We start from the raw sequence: 21,867 nt of genomic DNA on the forward strand, positions 1-21,867 counted from the left end.
AAGCAGATTAATATTATGAAAATGGTTATATTGCCAGAAACAATCTACAGACTCAGTATAGTCCCCTTCAAAATTCCAATGCTGTTCTTCACAGACATAGAAAATAATCCTGAAATTAATATAGTAGCACAAAAAACTGCAGATAGCCAAATATATGCTGGAGGTATCACAACTTGATTACACATTATACTACAGAACCATAGTAACAAAAATACCATGGTACTGGCCCAGAAACAGATGTATAGATCTGTAGAATAGAATGAAGAACCTAGATATAAAACAAATGTGACTACTGCCATCTGGCTTCTTTTTTTTTTTTTTTTTTTTTAACAAAGATTCCAAAAATTTTTGGAGAGAAAACAGCCTCTTCAGCAAATGTGGTGGGAAAAGTGAAGACCCAATGCAGAAGAATGAAACTATATCCTTTTCTCTCATCCTGTACAAATATCATTTCCGAAAGAATCAAATTTTTAGTGTACGACCTCACACTGTGAAACTGTTAGAGGAATATGTAGGGGAAATACTTCAACATATAGACATAGGCAAGGACTTCCTAAATAGAACTCCAGTCGCTAACAATTGGCAAATGGAATTAATCAAAGGAAACATTACAGCAAAGGAAACGATCAAATAGCCTACTTACCAAATGGGAGAAAATGTTTGCTAGCTGTAAACCTGACAGGATTAATATTTGAAATATGCAAATAACTCAAAAAAACTAAGAAATCAAACAACCCAATCAATAAATAGGCTAATGAAATTAATATAAATATCTTGAAAATTAAATAAAAATGGCCAATAAATGTATGAAAATTTCACCCCCACATAGAAAAATGAAAATTAAAAATACATTGAGATTACATCTCACCCCAATCAGAATGGCAATCAATAAGAAAATAACAAATACTGGTGAAGATGTGAACAAAAGGGACCATTATACATTGCTGGTGGGGTTGTAATCAGTATGGAGGTTCCTCAAGCTTAAAAAGTCTATGATATGACCCTTATGAAGCAGATTGCCAGTGTCAGACAAATACCACAATTTTTCTCCCTTGTGGTTCCTTTTTATAGGAACCATAAAACCATGTATGTATGTATGAAATGAAATTCAAGGTGGAAATAGCTAGGAGAACAAAGGGGACTAATGGGAGACAGTGTTGTGAACACACCATGCCAGAAACATAGATAAACACATTTGTGTCTTTTTACAATGCCAGAAGAATTCATTGAATAACAATAAATTCACAAAGCTTAAAAGTTACAATGGGACCAATTTGCCATATAATCTGCCTACCTTGGTAGTCTAGCCAAGGCAAATGTAGGTTCTTTTATTTCTGTCTTAATTACTAATATAACTGTCATCACATAGCCCCCACACACATACACACACATACATATGTTTATATATGGGTTACAGAATGAATACACATTTTAAGAGCTGTAACAGAGTTCAAGAGGGTTCAGAAGCAGGCTGAGAGTATATTAATAACAAACTCACCAGTGCTGGGAGGGCACTGCTGCTGGAGTCAGAAAGCAAAGCTGTAGAGTTCACCTGCTAGGTAAAAAGCCAAGCCAGGTCTGGAGCAGACAACGAGTCAGGTCCAGATCCAGACAGGCAGGCAGTTGAGTAGACTGTGTGAACAGCAGGGGACTGAGCTGAGCCAAACCTCTAGGAATAGTTGAGGAGTCTTCTGTCCTCGACATACACACACACATCAGTTATCAGATGATAGGTTGGTATAGGGCCATGCCATTGCAGCATTAGTTATGTATCACTATATGGGGTCTGGGTGAGGGTGTTACACCTTGTATTAGTCATTTTTCTGTTGCTGTGATAGAAACACTAACCCAAGCAATTTATAGAAGGAAGAGTTTGAGCTTAAGGTTCCAGGGGAATTACAGTCCATCATGGCAGGGAGGCATGGTGGCTTGGAGGTGGCTGGAGCAGGAGCAGCAGAAGCTAAGCTCTCACATCATCACATAGGCACAGGAAGCAAGAGCACAACTGGAGATCTGGCAAGGCTTAAGAACTCTCTAAGCCCACCTCCAGTGACTTGCTTCCTCCAGGATAGCCACACCTTCTAAAACCTCCCAAAACAGCGCCGTCATCTGGGGACAAAATCTCCAAATACTTGGAGCCTCTGAGGGACATTTTCATTTGAACCATCACACACCATTTCTTGGGTATTGTGTGTTGGATAAGTTCTTGAGCTTGGTTTCTCTAATGTGATTTTAATATGCCCTTGTGCTCCTACAGTCTTATTTCTTATTCTGTTCCCAGGAATAAGTCATTTATCAGTCTGTGCTGAACCAGTGGTGTCTATCAGACGGTGTAATTTCTAGGTCAACCAGGGACTGTAGTCACTCTTCCTCCAAATGGAGTCAAAAGCTGCTTGTTAAATGGAGACTCCTAGGGCAATATAGAGCCTGAGAAACCACTTTTCTACAATATTAACTTAGAGTAAGATAGCCTGATCTCATTAAGTAGGGAGGAGACTAGTGGGGAAAATACTCTCAAACTACAGTATATTCTCATATGAAATGTCCTTATGTAACCACACACCATGGATAATTAATATACACCAATGTATGAAAATTTTTATTTATGTATGGTACTAGGAATTGAACCAAGGACCTCATATATGCTAGGCAAGCCCTGTATCACTCAGCTATGATTTTAGAGGCATGCTTTGTTTTTTTGTTTTGTTTTGTTTTGTTTTTGAGATGGTGGTGGCTGGGGTCTCACTATCTAGAACTTGCTATGTAGACCAGGCTGGCCTTGAACTCATAGAGGTCTGCCTACCTCTGCCTCCCAAGCACTGGGACTAATGGCCTACACCACCAAACCCAGCTCATGCCATTTTAAAAAAGGATTTATTTATGTGTATGTGTGTTTGCCTGGGTGAGTTTTTGTGTACCACATACATGAAGGAGCCTGCAGAGGCCAGAAGAGGGCACCAGATCTCCTGGAGCTGGACTTAGCAGGGCAGGTATTTGTGATTCACCGATGTAGGCACTGAGAACTGAACCCAGGTCCTCTGTAAGAGCAGCAGGTAATCTTAACTAGTAAGTCATCTCTCCAGACCCTCACATGATATTTTTTTCAGGAGGATCTCCAAAGTAATATATGAAGAAATATGAGCTCCTTTGTAGTGTTTGGGGTCCATAAAATTCCCTAAATTGACCACTCAGACACTGAGTCTCAGTAAAAAGGAGCACTTTATTGGCGCCAACCCGTTGGGGACACAGATAGTCTTGGGAGCTGTACTGCGACCCCAGGTAGTAAAAACACAGGGCTTTTAAGCATAAAAACCACAAAAACCACAAAGCCAGAGATTTCTATAGAAACCATACACAGAATAACCAGGAAATGATTTGAACAATTTAGGGCTGATTTCCGGAGCCTTAACCTATACAACCTCTACAGCCATTGTCTAGCTTACCTGGGGCAGAACGTTCTTTCTCTTCTGCCCCAGACCATTCCCATAGAAACCATGAACAGATGTACCAGGAAAGGGTTTGAACAATGGAGGGGGTTTCCAGAGTCAGTTGGAGGGCAACTTTTTCTCAGAGGATAGGGAGGGGGTCTGAGAGGCACTCTCCTTCATTCCATAGAATTTAATTTTAAACTTAATACCTCATAATTCAAAGGAACAACACTTTCTGCCTAAGATTACTGACAGGTGTTGGATTTGGGGGACTTCCTCATGGTAACAGCAAAGTGTTGGAACTGGATTCACGGGAGAATATAACAATTGCAACTGAAGTGGAGAATTCTGACAGGAGGCTACATTACAGTGGGAGGTTCAGTTGGATAACAGGGAACAATAAGATTTCTTGGTAAAGTGAGTCCTAGTCATGAAGTACCTTATGTCTTCCAGAAGAGTAAGGAATTGACTGACAGATTAGTTACTGTACAGTGAGAAAAAAATCAGAAAATTATTGTGATAAAGTGTTATAGATGTTATGTTCTTTAATGGGAATTATAATAAAAGAGGTAACGTCAGATTAAGAAAGTTGATGTTTAAAAAAAAAAAAAGTGAAAAAGCCAGGGTGTGGTTGTGCACACCTTTAATCCCAGCACCTAGGAGGCAGAGGCAGGTGGATCTCTGTGAGTTCAAGGCCAACCTGGTCTACGTGGCAAGCTCCAGGCCAGCCAAGGCTACAGGGAGTCCCTATCTCAAAAAGACAAAAAAAGTTGATATTTGTGGACTGGAGAGATGGCTCAGCAGTTAAGAGCACTTGCCTCTCTTACAGAGGATCCAGGTTTGGCTCCTGTCACCCACATGGTGGCTCACAGTCACCTGTAACTCCAGTTCCAGACTATCTGGCACTGACTTCTAGTCTCTGTGGGCATCATGCATACATACATGCAAGCAAACACTAATGCACATAAAATAAAAATGTATTTTTAAAAGAATGTTGATATTTATAAGCACATATGAGAAGGCCTTAGACATTATCATTTCCATATGTATTTTTAAATAAAATCCTCTTGTAATGAGAAACGTTTAGTGAAAAAGGTTTAGAATGACAGACAAGAGTAAGATAGGTTAAAAAAGTAGATAAAAAGTGAAGGTAGAGAAATGAAAAATGAAAGGCGCGGTGTTGCATGCCTTTAGTCCCAGCACTTGGAAGGCAGAGGCAGGTGGATACCTGTGAGTTCAAGGCCACAGAGACATAGTATAATGCATGTTTTTAGTCCCAACACTTGGGGGAGATGGAGGTAGGTGGATCTCTGTGAGACCAAGACAGCCTGGTTTACATAGCAACTGCCAGGCCAGCTGGGTTACAGGGAGATCCTGTCTCAAAAAGACCAAAAGAAAACCCCCCAAAAGTATGACAAATAAGCTACTATTCTTTGTTGTTGTTAAGATTTATTTATATTTATATTTATATCTATATTTATATTTATGTGTGTATGTCTGTGTATGCCACAAGAGTGTGGGTGTTCGCAGAAGCCAGAAGAGGGTGTTGAGTCCCACGGAGCTGGAGTTATAGGCAATTGTGAACTGCCTGACATGGCTCTTGGGAACAGAACCCTCATCTTCTGCAAGACCAAAAAAAAAAATTTTTTTTTGAGAATTTCATTGAGAATTGTATTTTCATCATTCCCCCCTCCAACTCCTCCCAGCTTCCTCCCCACACACTCCCTCTCAATTTCTTGTTCTCTTCTTTATTATTGTTACATATACATATATACATGCATACATTTGTAAATACACACACACATATAAAACTCTGAGTCCATTTAGTGGTGATCTTATGTACACGTGTTTAGGGCTGACGACTTGGGATTAGATAACATCCGTGAGCTAGTCCCTGGAGAAAACTGATTCTCCCTCAGTATCTATGGAATACCTGTAGCTCTTCATCTAAAGGTGGGACCTCGTGGAACTTGCCTTGTCAACACTGGCACGTTAGCTGGTTTTGTCATTATGCAAATCTTGTTAGGCTGCCATATTATGGGAATTTGTAGCCAGTATTCTTTGTTAATCATTCAGAATTATCTTATACTTTGCCTAAAGTGGCCTCCTGATAGCATTTTTTTCCCAATTTTTTTTTCACAATTTTTCTCTGCTTAAACTACATGTGATGTGTTAATTTGTATTTGCCATTTTTAAACAGCACAGGATAAATAAAAGTATTAAATTATACTGATAGTAAGTAGAATATAATTTCATTTATATTTATATTCATGTTTATAAATGCTACTAGGTCTTTTATCAAATAATTCTATTCTCCTAAATTCTGTTTTTTATCGTTAACAATCATATTAACCCCTACAATTCTTTGTAGTATTTAGCTTCCTAATTTTACTTAAATTATAACATTTAATGTTAGATTATTCTGTATTTTCAACAGTGATTCCTTTCTTGCACACCGAGAAAGTATGCGCCACATGATGAGAAGTTTCTCTGAACCTTTTGGCAGAGACTTGCTCAGTATCTCTGATGGTAGAGGAAGAACCCATAATCGTAGAGGACATGAAGATGGTGAAGATTCCCTAACTGTAAGTTTATTTTAAATACAACTAGAGAAAATTCTGTGGAAACTTTGAAAAAAATGTTGCACAAGTATATGTATGTGTGGTGATAGGGTATGATTAATATTTGTATCACACAAAGACATATTATATAAAATGGGAGACCCATTGAAAAGCTGAATCCTGGAATAGTGAGTTGTTAGCAATATAGAATTCCACTGTACTACCAAAAATTTCAGGACCAAGAAATATAGTTATAAAGAAACCAAGCCATTGTTTTTGTCCATATTTCTCCCCTTATAACTTCTTCCCATATCTTAAATTAAAACAAGAAAGAAAATGTTTTTTTCTGGTATTATGTACTTTTAAATTTTTTAAGAAGTAACAAAATCTAGTATAATTTTTTTATTTTTATTGGACCAGGAAGCACTAAGCTTCTGTTAGAATACATTTGGATCTTCACAATCTCGATTAACCTTTATTTCAGAAGACTTGAATAGCTGCGGTATATTTTTCTCAGTCTTATCTGAGAGCAAAACTGGGAGAGTAAAACATAGTCACCTCGATAAAAGAAGGAGCAATATTATTTATATATGTTAACCATTTGAGATTGTTCTCTTATTTCTGTTATTTTTCAGCCTCAGTAATGGCAGCTACAGAATAACAAATCCACAGGATTCCATAATTTGAACCTTTGTGATTGCAATGTAGAGATTTCAAATTTAACAAATATTTAGTTGATCAGTTCACAAAATTCTAGGATATTCCAAAAGAACATTTTCAGATGCTGGAGCGATGACTCAGCAGTTAAGAGACTGCTCTTGCACAGGACCTGGGTTTGATTCCCAGCACTCACGTGGCAGCTAACAACCTTCCTTACTCCAGTTCCAGGGGATTAGACACCACTTTCTGACCTCTGTAGGCATTGCACGACATGGGTGCACATGCATACATGCAGGCAAAACACTCATACACATAAAATAAAGTATTTTTTTAATTTTTCCTATTTTCTATGCAATAAGTTTAAATAAAGAAAAATACTTTGGATAGTCATAAAACATTTGATGAATAAAATTAAATTTGCAAGTTCAAATGAGAGTATTCTTCATATTTTTTATGTCTCTTATTCCCAAGTAATAGATTAATACTCAAATTATTTTTCATTAGTAAGTAGTACCATTATTGCATATATTCTACTTATATAATATTAATGTTACATAGTAATATATGTACATAGAACTTTTAATTTAATCAGTTTTTTAAAGGTTAAAAATTAATACCAGGAAAAATTGACAGTGCAAGAACACATCAGTTATGAACATTGAAAGTCATTTAAGGATTAAAATATTTTGAATATTTGCTGTAGTCATACCAAGGAAAGAGTATATCTCTTTGGATTTATGTATCTAAATGAACATAAATGAACATTTATGAAGGAAGCAAGAAGAGGCAATTTTATTACCTTACTTATAAGCATATAAATGAGATCTGTTTATAATTCAGCTGGAAATGTGCTGAAGATGTTTGTATACCTCAGCCATTACTCCACTGGTCATCTATGTGAGCCATTATAAATGTCTCTTCCATGGAAACTTTTGTTTAAAGCACTGAGTGTTTAACATGAACCATAATAAGAAAAATATAACCAAGTAAAGAGATAAATTTCTGTGAAACTATAGTTGGTAAGAGTCATTATTTAGAACTATTTGCATCTAATCTTGCTCCAAATTATATTTACCTTGCAAAAGTTGCTTTAAATCATGTAGCAGAACTAAGGTGATTGCATAAATATGTTGATTAAATAGTAAAGTCAAGTAGAAAGATAATTCTGAATATAAAGAAAGGCCAAGACTAATATTTGAGTGAAAATCTGAAATTACTGCTCCCTTGTTTTCATATAAAGTTGGGCTTATATGAAACAAATACCTTAAATGGAGTAGCTTATGAGCAAATAGTACACAGGTTTGTAGGCAAGACGTACTTGGGTTCTCAAGCTAAGGCTTGTATGCTGATCTATACATGTTCACTCTCCTCACATGGTGAAAGGGGCACACAAGCTCCTTCAGGCCACATTTACCTATTGAACCCTTGAAATATACCTACTTCTCAACAAAAGGAAACTTACACAAATGGAATGGCCTCAAACTAAAGTCTCTGTACAGTAAAGGAAACAACAAAGTAGAGAGACAGTCCTCATAATGGAAGAAAATATTTGCAAGCCATTCATCTGCTCAGGAATTAATATCCAAAATATATAAGGAACTCAAACAAATCAATAGCAGAAAGAGGTAACTCTACTAAAAATGGACAGAGACCTGAAAAGACATTTCTGAAAGAAATACAAATGGCCAGTAGGTACATGACAAAAAGCTCATTATCACTGATCACCAGGGAAATACAAATTAAAATCATTTATTTCTGTACATTTATAACTTATACTAAGATGTAGTTTTCCCTTTTTCCCCCTAGGGTGTGATGTATTCAATGTTTATGTGTAAGTTTAAAGGATTTATGTAATAGCAAATATAAATTAATTGAATCAAAAGAAGGAAACAACAAAACCAATACCCCAGCCTGACTTTTTTTCAATAGTCAGTATATCTATATCTGAACATGGGGCCAAAATTAAAACAGCATATTAGGGTTTCAAACAGCAGCAGCTTCACCCTTCCCCAACAGGGCCCTATGGACTTTGGATTTTCAAGCCTGAAAAAGGGAACTGAGCTGATAAGCACCTTGGCCTTTGAAGTCAAGGGAAGCAGATTTTTCTAAGAGGCAGCCTGCCTTTCCTCTGATCTCCAAAGACAAGATAAGCAGATCCTGCCTGTTAACCAGAGAGTTTAGGAGCTGTTTAGTACAGCAGCTTTTCCCTTAACATTTCCTGACCCAGATCCTGGCTGGCAGATGGAACGAGCCAGGTTTACAAGCCCTGCTTTTCCTGCTTCCCCCCCCCCTGATTTTTCCCAAAAAACTTCCCGCCTTCAGCACCCGGAAGCCCCCATATATAAGCCCAAGCTCACAGTCCATGGGCAGATATTTTCCCTGCCCGGAAGGGAATCTGTCCCATGTGTTCCTTTGCTAATAAACCCTATTTTGATGGAGTTTTATTTGTGTCTCAGTGCCTCATCATCCATTTGCTCGTTCTCCGCCAACTTTTTACCTACCACAGCATATGGGAAAGATTGATGCTGCTAAGTTTAAAAATAGAATTAAAACAATAGGCTTTTTGAGAATGGTAACTTTGTTCAATTCTATTTGAATTTATAATAAAAATATAAACCTTTCCATAAATATTTTAAAAGTGGTGGCGCATGCCTTTAATCCCAGCACTGGGGAGGCAGAGGCAGGCAGATCTCTGTGAGTTCGAGGCCAGCCTGGTCTCCATGGTGAATCCAGGACAGCTGGGGCTATAGGGAGACCCTGTCTCAAAAAGACCAAAAAAAAAAAAAGTGATATTTTAAGTGATTATTTTTATCTAGGAATAAGCCTTTTTGCTTAAGTTTTTATACACAGTTGATGAAAATTCTATATTTTATGTAAATGCTATAATACTTTTTTTCTTTACTTTTGATTACTTCCTGAGCAGTTGCCATCTTTATCAGCCATATTATGATGGAAAATAGGAATTTACACAGAAGCATCAACTATGCCATGTTCTCATTGATAGGTAGAGAGCGGGCGGGAGCCAGTGGGTGGATGGAGGCAACGAGGCACAGATGGAATTCTCAGCGGGATACAGCTTTATTTCGCATGGGGCACCTTTCCCTCGGGGAAGGGAAACATGTCAGGGAAGGGAAGGATGTCAGGGAAGGGAAGGATGTCAGGGAAGGGCAGGGAAAGATGTCAGGGAAAGATGTCCACCCACGGGTTGTGAGCTGGGACTTTATATATGGGGGCTTTAGGGTGTGGAAGGGGGGAATGTTTGGGGGAGAAATCAGGGAGGGGGAAGCAGGAAAAGCAGGTAGGATTAGGGTCTGGAAGTGTTTACTTTTTCCCTCTTAAGATAAGAGAAAAACAGCTTCTAAAATCTCTGGTTATCAGGTAGAATCTGCTTATCCTATCTTTGGAGGTCAGAGGAAAGGCAGGCTGCTTCTCAGCAGAGTTTGTTTCCCTTGACCTCAAAGGTCAAGGTGCTTATCAGCTAAGTTCCCTTTTTCGGGCTCCAAAGTCTGTAGGTCCCTGTTGGTGAGGGGGGGAAGCTGCTGCTGTTTGGAACCCTAACAAACCTGGCTTTGGAACTCCAGATCTTCCTGCTTTGACCTCCTGAGTGCTGAGATTTGGGGCATGTATATCATGACCAGGTTATACATACATTTTACTCAAAAAAATAAAATTTTACTTTCAACACTTGAAATTTCCTACTTAATATTTTTAATTAAAATTTTTTAAAATTGCATTTATTAAGGGCACATATGGATGGAGGTCAAAGAACATCTTGTGGGAGTCATTTCTCTTCTTCCACTCTATAGGTCCTGGGGATCAAACTCAAGTCATCAGGCTTTTCAGCAGGCCCTTTACCCACTGAATCATCTCTCTGGCCCCATTTTTAATTTTTATATATAGAAAACATTTATTCTTCTACACATATAGAGAAATGTAATTTATGAATTATTCATTTTGATTATTCCATCTACTATATTTAACATTGCTTTGCCTGTAATAAACTCTAAACTTTAAAAAATATATTACCCTTTCTAAAACCTAAATTTTCTCATTCCATGTACTGGTCTTTAGGAGGCATTAAATTTTTATTTAATATCTGCTAGTATTTAGTAATGAAATTAATGTGGATAAAAATTTTTTGTTTTAATTATTTAAGGCAGGATTAATGGATATTTAAAAATATAGAATTAAAAAGGAAATATGATTTAATCTTAGTCATTATACCTTATGTTTTTAATTTGAAATGTGTATCTTAGTCTAGAGCAAATACTTCTCTTTCAACTGCCTTACTAAAGTTGGCATATTTTCAATAATATTGTGGCCTCTCTATTTGCCTGCTAGGCTCCTGTTAGATGCAATAATGAGTAATAAGCAGATAATTTAAAAAAGATACATTGGGTCTTTTTTGTTAAAAAGTTCCATAATGTTGGTACCTCTGAGCTACATGACTACATTACATATAGTACATTATTTTATATTTTAGCTATGATTATGTAATAAATGCAACCAAAATTTGTTTATTATTTTTCTAGGCAACAATTTTTTCTTTTACACCTTTTAACGGGTTTGGTGGTATGGTTGGTATCATGAGACAAAAATTACTTTATCAATATTAATGAATAATTTCATTAACTCAAGCAGAGTGAATTTTAGTGTGGATCTTACTAACTTTGAATGGCTTTTTAGTTTTTATACTGAAAATCTCTGTTTCATGTATTAAATTACATCCAAGTGTGCTTGGACATGTGTTTTCTGAAGTAACATTGCTGAAGTTGTTAGGGTCACAGCCTGGGCCTGACAGCACTAGCAAGCAGGGCTCACCCACTACTGATCCTCAGTAGGCCTACTAAACAGCCAAGTAATAGTGAAAAGCCAAAAAGGAGATTTGTGTTTCCACATTGAGAAGAAGAAGGTCAGTGATTTCCCCAAGACCCCCAAGGTTTAGGTTTATAGAGTGAAGAGGTGTGCATAATTAAGTAGTCCTGGTCAGTGTGTGGTCCCAACCATCACTGACCCATCAGTTATAAACCCACTAGTTATAAACTAGTAACACACATACAAAGAATAAGCAGAAAACAGCATAAATTTGGAGTATTTGTATCTATATTCTCATGAAAAGTTTTTTTGTGTGTGTTCTAAATTTGAGCCATTTGTCTCTGAAACTTGACAGGTAATATTTGTCCTTAAGAAGAGCTTTTAATGGGACAAGTAGCAGAAGAACATTATGTCACAGAGAGATTAGTAAAATGACAAGGACGTTCATGTTGTGGTAGCACATATAGAAGAAAGCGCACAACGCAAATCTTTTGAGTGGAATTTGTTAAGGTCAATCAGAGTAATCTTTAAAAATTTTTTCAAATTGAGCGTTTATGGGAGAGGGAATTGTGCATAGGAATGCAGTGCCCACACAAGCTAGAAAAAAGGTAGTCAGATTCACTGGAACTGGAGTTAAGGTGGTTGTGATCTCCTTGATGTGTGTACTTGAGACACCTCCATAGCCCCAGAGAAGACTTTGAATCTTTAGGATTAATAAGAAGACATAAAAGCATGGGGGGAAAAGGAAGACTTTGCAGCATAGCGTTTTTTAAGTACAGAGACCTGAAGGTTATGGAACTAAGAAATTTTGAGTATCACTTGGCCTTAGAATATAAGTGGACAGTTGATGAAAAAAAAAGTAACAGAAAACTTCAGGCCATTTCAGCAATGTGGACATTAGCTAAAGAGCAGAGGAAGCAGTTATTGACTTTAATCAAAATGGTAATAGAACCAGATTCTCACTTTTTAAAAGAGCATTGTTCCTACAAGGCAGAGAAAGATTAGAAGGAATTGCAGTGTAGAAAGGGAGACCAGGGGTATTGAAGCATTCTGTATAAAAATAAGCAGTAGTGTCTATTTGGTAATGACTGTGGTGACAAAGAATAATTATCTCATTTAAGAAACAGATAAATGGCCGGGCGTGGTTGCATACGCCTTTAATCCCAGCACTCAGGAGGCAGAGGCAGGCGGATCTCTGTGAGTTCAAGGCCAGCCTGGTCTGCATAGTGACTTCCAGGACAGCTGGGACTACCGGGAGACCCTGTCTCAAAAAGACAGAAAAAAAAAAAAAAAAAAAAAAAAAAGAAACATAAATGAAGTAGGAGAGATGGCTCAGTGGTTAAGAGCACTGCCTGCAGGGAATACCTCTGTGTGTATTGCATGGCACAGGTGCCACTGACATGCAGGCAATATACTCATATACAAAATAATAAGAACTAATAGATAAAAATACTTAAAAGAAATGTGTAAATCGCTAGAACCTATTGGTTGGGTTGAAGAAACATGCCTCTTTTTCTAGAATAAGGCATTAGATAGATGGGATTGCTGCCAAACTAAGGAATAGAGAGAACACAGATTCGGTACAGTATGGGGTGGGGTTCAGGTAGGTCAAAACAGTCATTTCAGTTTTTAATGTTCTGGCTTGGAGACATCTGTGTATTGTCCAGGTAGTTTTTTTTGTGATAGACAGTTATATAGATTTGAGCTGAGCTAGTGGTCAAACCCAAAACCTCAAACCTGCTGGACTAGTGCTTTTACCACTCATCTACCCCAGCCTTGAGATAAAGATAATTTTTAATTCATTTAGCAACTATTTGTTGAGCCCTTTTTATGTGCCAGGAATAATTTTTAATTTTGGGAATTTGGTTGTACATAATATAGAGAGGATATCCCTGCCCCTTGTGGGCTTTTTTTTTTTGAAATAGGAAGAGACAATAAGATAATTCCAGACCATCACAATACTCTGAAAGAGATGAAGCAAGATACTCGTATATAGATAAGTAAGGCTGAGATTAAGACAGGTGCCTAGGAAAGGCTTTTCAAAGGCACTGATACTTGAATGATGAAAAGGGATGAGCAATGCTAAAAATCAGGAGGAAACATTGAAGCATTGGAGTTGAAACTCCGATTTGTACCTCCCATTTTTTGTCACATCAGGACACATCTTTTAATGTCACATCAGACAGTAAAATGAGAGCAACATATTGTCTGATGTTTTCCTCCATCTTAAGTTTTCTGTCTCATAAATTCTGTTATACAACCTAGAGTTAAAATATTTAGAATTTTTACAGAATTGCAGTTGATTAATTCAGATTATTTACTTTAGGCTTTTGCATGCCCATAAATGTATCAATCTCATTTTTTTTCATTTAGAATAATTTATTGAAAGCAGAATGGTCTCGATCTCATAGAGATCCACTGGTCTCTGCCTCCGGAGTGCTGGGATTAAAGGTGTACACCACCACACCTGGCCTTGAATTCTTCTAAAAAATATTTTAATTAATTATGTGAGAATTCATACAATGTATTTTTATCATATTCACTTCCCCACTCCTCTCCCTAACCCCTCTCAGTTCCACCCTAGTGTTCCTACCCCAGCCCCCAAGTTTGTGTCCTCTTTTTTAAGAATCCACTGAGTCCAATTTGTGCTGCCCTGGGTGTAGGCCTCAGTAAATTTAAATGTGCCTCTGTTTTTCTCTCCTATATTGAATACATGCTCTAAAGAGGAATTTGTTTTCCTCACCTATTTTTCTATCAATTTTGATGTTTGGCAATTTCATACATGTGTATAATGAGTTTTGGATATTTCACCCTATACTACACTCTATCATTACCCTTCCTTCTCTTACTGAAACCCTCTTCTCAACAAGTCTCCCTCTTTCCTGTCTTTTGTCTGTGTGTGTGACCTGAGCATGAGTGGGAGTTACCAGAGCATGAGCTGCTTATCAGTAGCTATATTACTGCAGAAATCTCACCTATTTTTATTGTCATTAATAGTAAAACCCCAATAGAAGACAGGAATAGGTCTTTGATAAATCTTTACTGAGGCCAGCTGTACTTATATCAAAACGGTCTCCAGGAAGCTGAATACCAGCACCAAAGCACAGAACATTCAAGAGACTCTTCCTTGATCAGAGGACTTCCTTGAACCAAACAAACCCCATTGTTTTATAATAGTATATGGCACTCTAGAATGGGTGCTTTCTTAGAATCAGTGAATATTCCAGTGATAAAATACTAAATCAGTAGCAGATTTTTCTAGGGCAGGATTTCTCAGTTTCAGCCCTGTCAACATTTGGGCCTAGATAATTTTTTGTTCTTGGGAGCTGGCCTATTCATTGCAGGATATTGAGCAGCATCTGCTGGCTACACATTTTCCTCAATTGTAAAACCCCAAAATGAGTATAGTTACTGCAAAAAGTTCTACCTAGGCATTAAAATCTTAACTAAAACATTTTGTTTCTTAGAGAAGTTCTTGTTATTTTGAAATAATATGACCTGATCTGTCAGCAGGCAACAAATTGAAGTCCTGCAGATAGAATTGCATTGACCTTTTCACCTGGACCCTGCTACGGTGCAAGGAAGGCTTCTAATCAGGGGTCTTCTTCAGCCATTTGGTACTGTGAAGGTGACACATCATATAACCATTTTTTTTTTTTTAATTTGAATGGTGGGGTATTGAGAGGGAAGAAGGAAAAAAAAATGGAAAAGTCATCTGTTGCTAGAGCTTGTCCAGCCCAGAATATACCATTTAGTATTTAACAACCAAATTACATTTTAAGAAACCTAGCAAGTGATATATGTATGTATATTCATATGTACATACCCATATATGTATGTATATGAATCTATATTACATGCTTATATATGTATATATTTGCAGTGTTCTAATTCCCTAATCATTTATGTTGACTGGGATTTTGCATATGTTTCATTTTACTCTTACTGTATTAGTCCTTAAACTATTTTTGCCTACTTGAATGCTGTATGATATCTCAAATTAATTGGGGACATTTTTTTTTCAACTGTTTTGGGAATGTTGATTTGCTTCATTGGTGTTGTAGTTAATGATACACTTTCTAATATCCTGTAGTGTACAGATGTCAACCCTTTTCAGACAATGGACAGAATGATGTTAAATATGCGAAACAGTATACGGGAGTTACAAAGAAACTTTGTAAGTACTAAAAATAAACTGAGAACATTATTTCCAGTCATTCATACCCTATATTATAGTGACTCTCAAACACTTTTTTAGCCATAATTAAAACGGTTTAAAATATATCTTATATGATTAACTTATATATGGTACTTACATAATTTATTCCTGAAACAAAAGTTTAAATGATTTTAGTGTACTGATATTTTCTTATTCAATTAAGAAAAACTTTTAGTCATGTCTCATTAAATTTATATTAAAACCTACAAGTTTAAAAAGTAATATTAGTTGACTTTCATAATTTTAAAAATCCAATCTCAGTACATTATCCTGAATCACTTAACTGTATTTGCATATTTTATTTACCTGTCTAATTAAAAAGTTGCAATGCATCTTAGAAATTTTTAGTATCAAAAAAATCTCTGAAAATAGAAATTCTAGAACTGTTTGAATATGAGATTAGACCTATACAGTCTAAATATTATTATAAACAAACACTAAGATTCCTACTGTTCTCATAAAATTAGTGTCAAAGCAAATACCTTGATTCAGTTTGAAGATGATATAAATCATTCCAGTATCCACTTTGGATATCATTTAAGAATCCTAAAATTGGGCTGGTGGTACATGCCTTTGATCCCAGTACTCGGGAGGCACAGGCAGGTGAATCTCTGTGACTTCAAGGCCAGCCTGGTCTACAAAGTAAGTTCCAGGACAGCTGGGGCTACAGAGACACCCTGTCTCAAAAAGATGAAAGAAAGAAAGAAAGAAAGAAAGAAAGAAAGAAAGCGAAAATCTAAGGTATTAGCAATGGTTTTAGAAATATGTCAATCTAGATCCCATAGAAATTTGTTCCTGATACATACCTAGTTCATTTGATACTGAATGGTAAGACTGCACAAAGGATAACCATTGCATCTCAAGTTTCAAGAGATACTTTATTTAAATCTAAGCCACATGGACTCAAAGACTAAGGATCTCTGAGTAAGCAAATCACTTGTACTTCACAAGAGGAATAGAATTTAGCACCAAAAATTGAAGATCAGGACCCCAGGTCCCATTTGGATAAACTATCTTGGTAATGTCGTAGGTATCCCTAATAAACCTGTATCTAGTATTGTTGTTTATTTGAAATGTTGGCATTCTTTATATTTAACTGAGTTTGAATTTACAATTTCCTTTTGTCTAGGGTCATCTTTCAGTGGATCCAGATGGACATTCATTTTGTTCTTCCTCAGTTATGACATATTCCAAAGTAGGAGATGAACCACCAAAGGTTTTCCAGGCTTCAACTCAAACCCGTAGGGCTCCAGGAGGAGTAAGTAGTAGCAGTAGCAGTAGGATCAGTAGTAGCAGTAATAGTAGCAATAGCAGTAGTTGTTTGAAACAAGGGTTATTATGTAGCCCTCACTGGCCTCAAACTTTCAGCAGCCCTGTCTCAGCTTCCTGGGTCTGTAATTGCTCACGTAGCAATGTATGACTTTGAGTATTTTATAAACATTCTTAGAGCTTTATTAAGTTGTAGAATGATAGATTGCCTAACAGTGTCAGAGGATGGGAGGAAGGCAAGGTAGCTAGGCACTAATCACTGTGAAAACCATTAAAGCTCAACTGTATTTACTTTATAGAGCTTTTGTCCCCTTGCCATGAGGGTGACATCTTTCACATAAATATCAATTGATGCTTTTGAGATTTATATACTGCTAAGACAGACATTAAACATAGGCTTTGTATCATGAAATTAATGTCTACTTATAGTTTATATCTGAGGTTAATTTTTGAACTAATATTTAAAGTGTACAGAAAAGATGTATCTTAAACTCATATTCCTGACAATTAGTTTCATCAAATCATTAACATTTTTCTCTATTTCTTTTAAGATGTCTCTTGTTTTATTTTTTGAGCTTAAGTATAACAGATATAAAGCTTCTGACATATTCCTCTCAGGTCCCTTTCCCTGGTTCCTTCTCAGGAGATAACTGTTTTCCCAAATCTGGAGTTTATCGTATGTGTGAATTTTTAATAATTTTATTTTCAATGTATATATCACAAAATATGATAGTTTTCAATAGGTTTTTTAACTTTATACAAATGGTATCATTATTGTATATGTCCTCTGCAGCTTGTCCATTGTTCAGTAATGTTTCTAAAATTCAAGTTGGAACTTGTAACCATGCGTTCTTTTTAAAAAATTATTATATAGTACCCAGAATATTAATATAGCACAAAATTTTATCCGTGACTTTCTGTAAAGGATCTAGGAATAGTTATATCTTGGTTGTAAGGCGTGTGTACCCCTCATTTTTACATATAAATTACACAGTGATTAACACTCTTGGCTTTTTCAAACTGTAATATGAAAATTTGTGTTTCTTCATTGCCTTATTAGTGTTTACAGTAAAATTTTAGGTTTACCAGACTAGTAAATAGAAATTACTTCCCTTTTTGGTTCTTAAATATAAGCATACACATATCAGTGTTATTCTTGCATAGTTTGGCAAATTCACTGATACTTAACTTAGTGAAAATGGCAAAGTCTTAATGTAAATTGAACTTAATTATAGCTATCTGTCAGCAAATCATGTTAATAATCTTTGGCTATTATAATAAGCAATCTAATACTTTCGTAGTTAGGAGGTAGGTGCTATGAGACTCAAGCCTTTAACGTAAATTTGTTGTATTCACTAACTTCTATTACATTGTCAAAGACAGTTTCAAAGGTACTATTTTATATAGCTATTCTTTGTTTTAATATTTTATTGCACTCTTGGAAAAAGGTTAAATTGTAAATTGAAAATTTATTTGAGACTTATTTTGATAGTGGAACTATTGTTACTAATCAGTTTATTAATTGTACAAAATCTTGTATTTTTAGAGCAATAGATCTTTAGCCTTACCTCAGTAAGTAAACAGGCCCTGAATATTGTAGAATTAAATCCAATCTATATAGATTTTTTTGAGCTAGGGTTTCCCTGTAGCCCCAACTTACCTGGAACTTGCTATGTAGACCAGGCTGGCTTCAATCTCACAGAAATTTGCCTGCATTCCTATTCTATATATTAACTAAATTTTTACTTGCTTTACTTTTACAGATAAAGGAAACCAGAAGAACAATGAGAGATTCTGACAGTGGACTAGAAAAAATGGCTATTGGCCATCATATCCATGATCGAGCTCATGTCATTAAAAAGTCAAAGAACAGCAAAACTGGAGATGAAGAGGTCAATCAAGAGTTCATCAATATGAATGAAAGTAAGTTAGCACACAAAACTTCATTTTTAAAAAAGTTAAAGTAGGCCGGGCATGGTGGCTCACACCTTTAATCTCAGCATTTGGGAGGCAGAGGCAGATGGATCTTTGTGACTTTGACTGGAGGCCAGCCTGGTCTACATAGTGAGTTCCAGGACAGCTGAGGCTACAGGGAGACCCTGTCTCAAAAAGACAAAAAAAAAAAAAAAAAAAGTTAAAGTAGGTCACGTCTGATGAGACACACCTTTAATCCTAGCACTCAGAAGCAAAGTCAGGTGGATATCTATGAGATCGAGGTCAGCATAGTCTAAATACTGAGTTCCAGGCTAGATAGAGAGTCCCTGTTTCAAAACAAAAATTTAAATAGTAGCTGAATTTGTAGAACATAATAAATTTTTATGTGGAAACATGTAATTTATAAAAAATATGTGTGGGGAGGCTGGAGAGATGGCTCAGCAGTTAAGAACACTGGTTGTTCTTGCAGAAGACCTGAGTTCAAATCCCAGCACCCACATAGCAGCTAACAATTGTCCGTAACTCCAGTTCCAGGAAATCCGACAGCCTCTTCTGTCCTCTGCGGGCATTACATAACATGGGTGTACTTACCTATACACACATACACATAAAATAAAAATAATAAAATATGAAAAAAAAAATTTTTTTTTGGTCTTTTTGAGACAGGGTCTCCCTGTAGCCTCAGCTGTTCTGGAACTCACTATGTAGACCAGGCTGGCCTTGAACGCACAGAGATCAGCCTGCTGCTGCCTCCCGAGTGCTGGGATTAAAGGCATGCACCACCACGCCTGGTGAAAAAAAAAAATTTTAAATACGTGCAAGAAATGTTTGTCAAATTGATACAGTTGTAGTTCATCATTTAACATCTATTTTTTTACAATAGCTTTTGTCAATGTGAGGTATCTTTTAGTTTTCTTGTATTATACTTATAAAATTAAAAAATGAAAAATTTTGAGTTATTTAGTATTATTATTGATGCACAAATTGAGTTTTTAAATTGTTTCAATTACCAAGAAATACACTTGAAAAGTATAAAGGAAAGGCTGGAGAGATGGCTCAGTAGTTAAGAGAACTTGCTGGTTTTGCGGAGAATCCAGTTCAATTCCCAGTGCTCACATGGTAGCTTAGAACTGTCTATAACCCAGTTCCAGGGGATCTGACTCTCTCTCTGGCCTGCACAGGCACTTCACGTGCATAGTGCACTAATACATATGTAAGCAAAACACTCAACACATTTCAAAAAAAAAGTGTAAAGGAGAAAATAAAAATCATCCACAACTTCAGCCCCCAAAATATACTAATGCCTTAATGAACCTCTTCCTACACACACGTATCTCATTTTTTCAGCTTTGCATTTTGCTATTACTGTGCTCAATTTATCTCACCATTATAATTGTGAACACGTATTTTTTCAAAATAATACTCTAAATGATTAACTAAACGTTAACTTGTAAATAGACCATGATTTACTATAAAAATTCTAAATTTTGAACACTAAGCCTTGTATAGATGATATTTTATCAATGCATTTAAGCCCTCCTAGTTCGTAACCTTATTATTGTTTAATTATTTATTTATTTTGTTTTATGTGTGTGAGTGTACTACCTGCATGTAAGTGCATCCATGTTGTGCAATGCCTGTGGAGGCTAGAAGAGGGCATTAGATCCCCTGGAACTGCAGTTACAGTTATTAACCACCATGTAGGTTCTGGGAACTGAACTCAGGTCCTTGAAAAAGCAGCCAGAGAAATGCTTCTGACCTCCACAGGCACTGGCCTCCACGGACCCAAACACACACACACACATTTTTTTTTTTTTTTTTTAAGACAGGGTCTCCCTGTAGCTTCAACTAGCCTGGAACTCATATAAGACCAGGCTGGTCTTGAACTCACAGAGATCCACTTGCCTCTGCCTCCATGTGCTGGCTGGGATTAAAGGCATGTGCCAGCATGTCCAGCTACAAACACATAATTTTAAAAATAAAATATATATTTAGAAGATAATAAAATATACACTGAGTAATTTGTAAGTTTACAACTTGAAAAAAGTTCAGAAGCACGTTTTAAAAAAAGCAAGGGGGCTACCCGCAGGCCACTCTCAGGGGTAAATCCATCGCGCCTTGACTCCCCCAGCCTCATTCACCCCCCATCTTCCCCACAGGTCTCTCCTCCTAGTTTAGGTCCTGCCTCATTCCTTGTCTTGGGGCCCCAGACAACTGGGGAACCAATACTACTTCCTGATCCTTTTCATCCAGACCAACATAGTGCCTTCTCTGAGCCCCAGGAGCACTGCTTCTAGGCCTGGCCCTGCCCTCACCCCCCTCTGCTTCCCTAGGTCTTCACCACCCACCAGGCCTCTCTCAGGGTAAGTCCATCGTGCCCTCCAAGCCTTGAATCCCCCAGCCTCATTCACCCTCCCATCTCCCCCACCGGTCTCTCCTAGTTTGGGTCCTGTCCCATTCCATATCTTGGGGCCCCAGACACCTGGGGAACCAATACTGGTTTCTGATCCTTTTCATCCAGACCAACTTAGTGCCTTCTCTGGGCCTCAGGAGCACTGCTTCTGGACCTGGCCCTGCCCTCACTTCCCTCTGCTTCCCTGGGCCTGCACCACCCACCAGCCTCTTTCTGGGATGGGGGCTGACCTTTCCTCTTCCTGATCCTTTGCATCCAGACCAACACACCTCCTCAGTGCAGTTCCCCAGGAGTCCTTGGGGCCTCTTCCCACCCCATCTTCCTTTGTATCTCTGGGTGGCACAGCCACCAGCTGCCCTAGAGCAGCATCTTTCCTGGGCCAGGCTCCCAGGCCAGTCCAACCCCCAAATTCTTGAGGCCAAAATCATTCTTGGAGGGATTCAGACCTTAGGAGAAAGCTTGAAAACATATGACCCTCCTCTGAATTGGGCCTCTGTGGGAACTCCTGAAGACAAAAGCAATCCAGCCACTCCAATATAAAATCAAAAGAGAGAACCGAAAGCTTCG

At 37.2% G+C, this 21,867-nt stretch overlaps 1 protein-coding gene across 3 annotated transcripts in view; it reads left to right on the top strand.

Moving 5' to 3' along the window:
- Mlf1 (myeloid leukemia factor 1) overlaps nt 1-21,867 on the top strand; it is a 68,808-nt gene that overhangs the window by 36,493 nt on the left and 10,448 nt on the right. For 2 of the 3 annotated variants that reach the window (XM_008837459.2, XM_008837460.3), the window contains 4 exons: nt 5,866-6,013; nt 15,558-15,641; nt 16,813-16,941; nt 18,716-18,875. In XM_008837459.2, the coding sequence (XP_008835681.1) occupies nt 5,866-6,013; nt 15,558-15,641; nt 16,813-16,941; nt 18,716-18,875 (521 nt within the window). The remainder of the gene's footprint in view (nt 1-5,865; nt 6,014-15,557; nt 15,642-16,812; nt 16,942-18,715; nt 18,876-21,867) is intronic. The other variant, XM_029565585.1, reaches the window with a different exon arrangement.

Source organism: Nannospalax galili, unplaced genomic scaffold (assembly GCF_000622305.1).
Source record: "Nannospalax galili isolate Female #2095 unplaced genomic scaffold, S.galili_v1.0 scaffold617, whole genome shotgun sequence".
NCBI lineage: Eukaryota > Metazoa > Chordata > Mammalia > Rodentia > Spalacidae > Nannospalax > Nannospalax galili.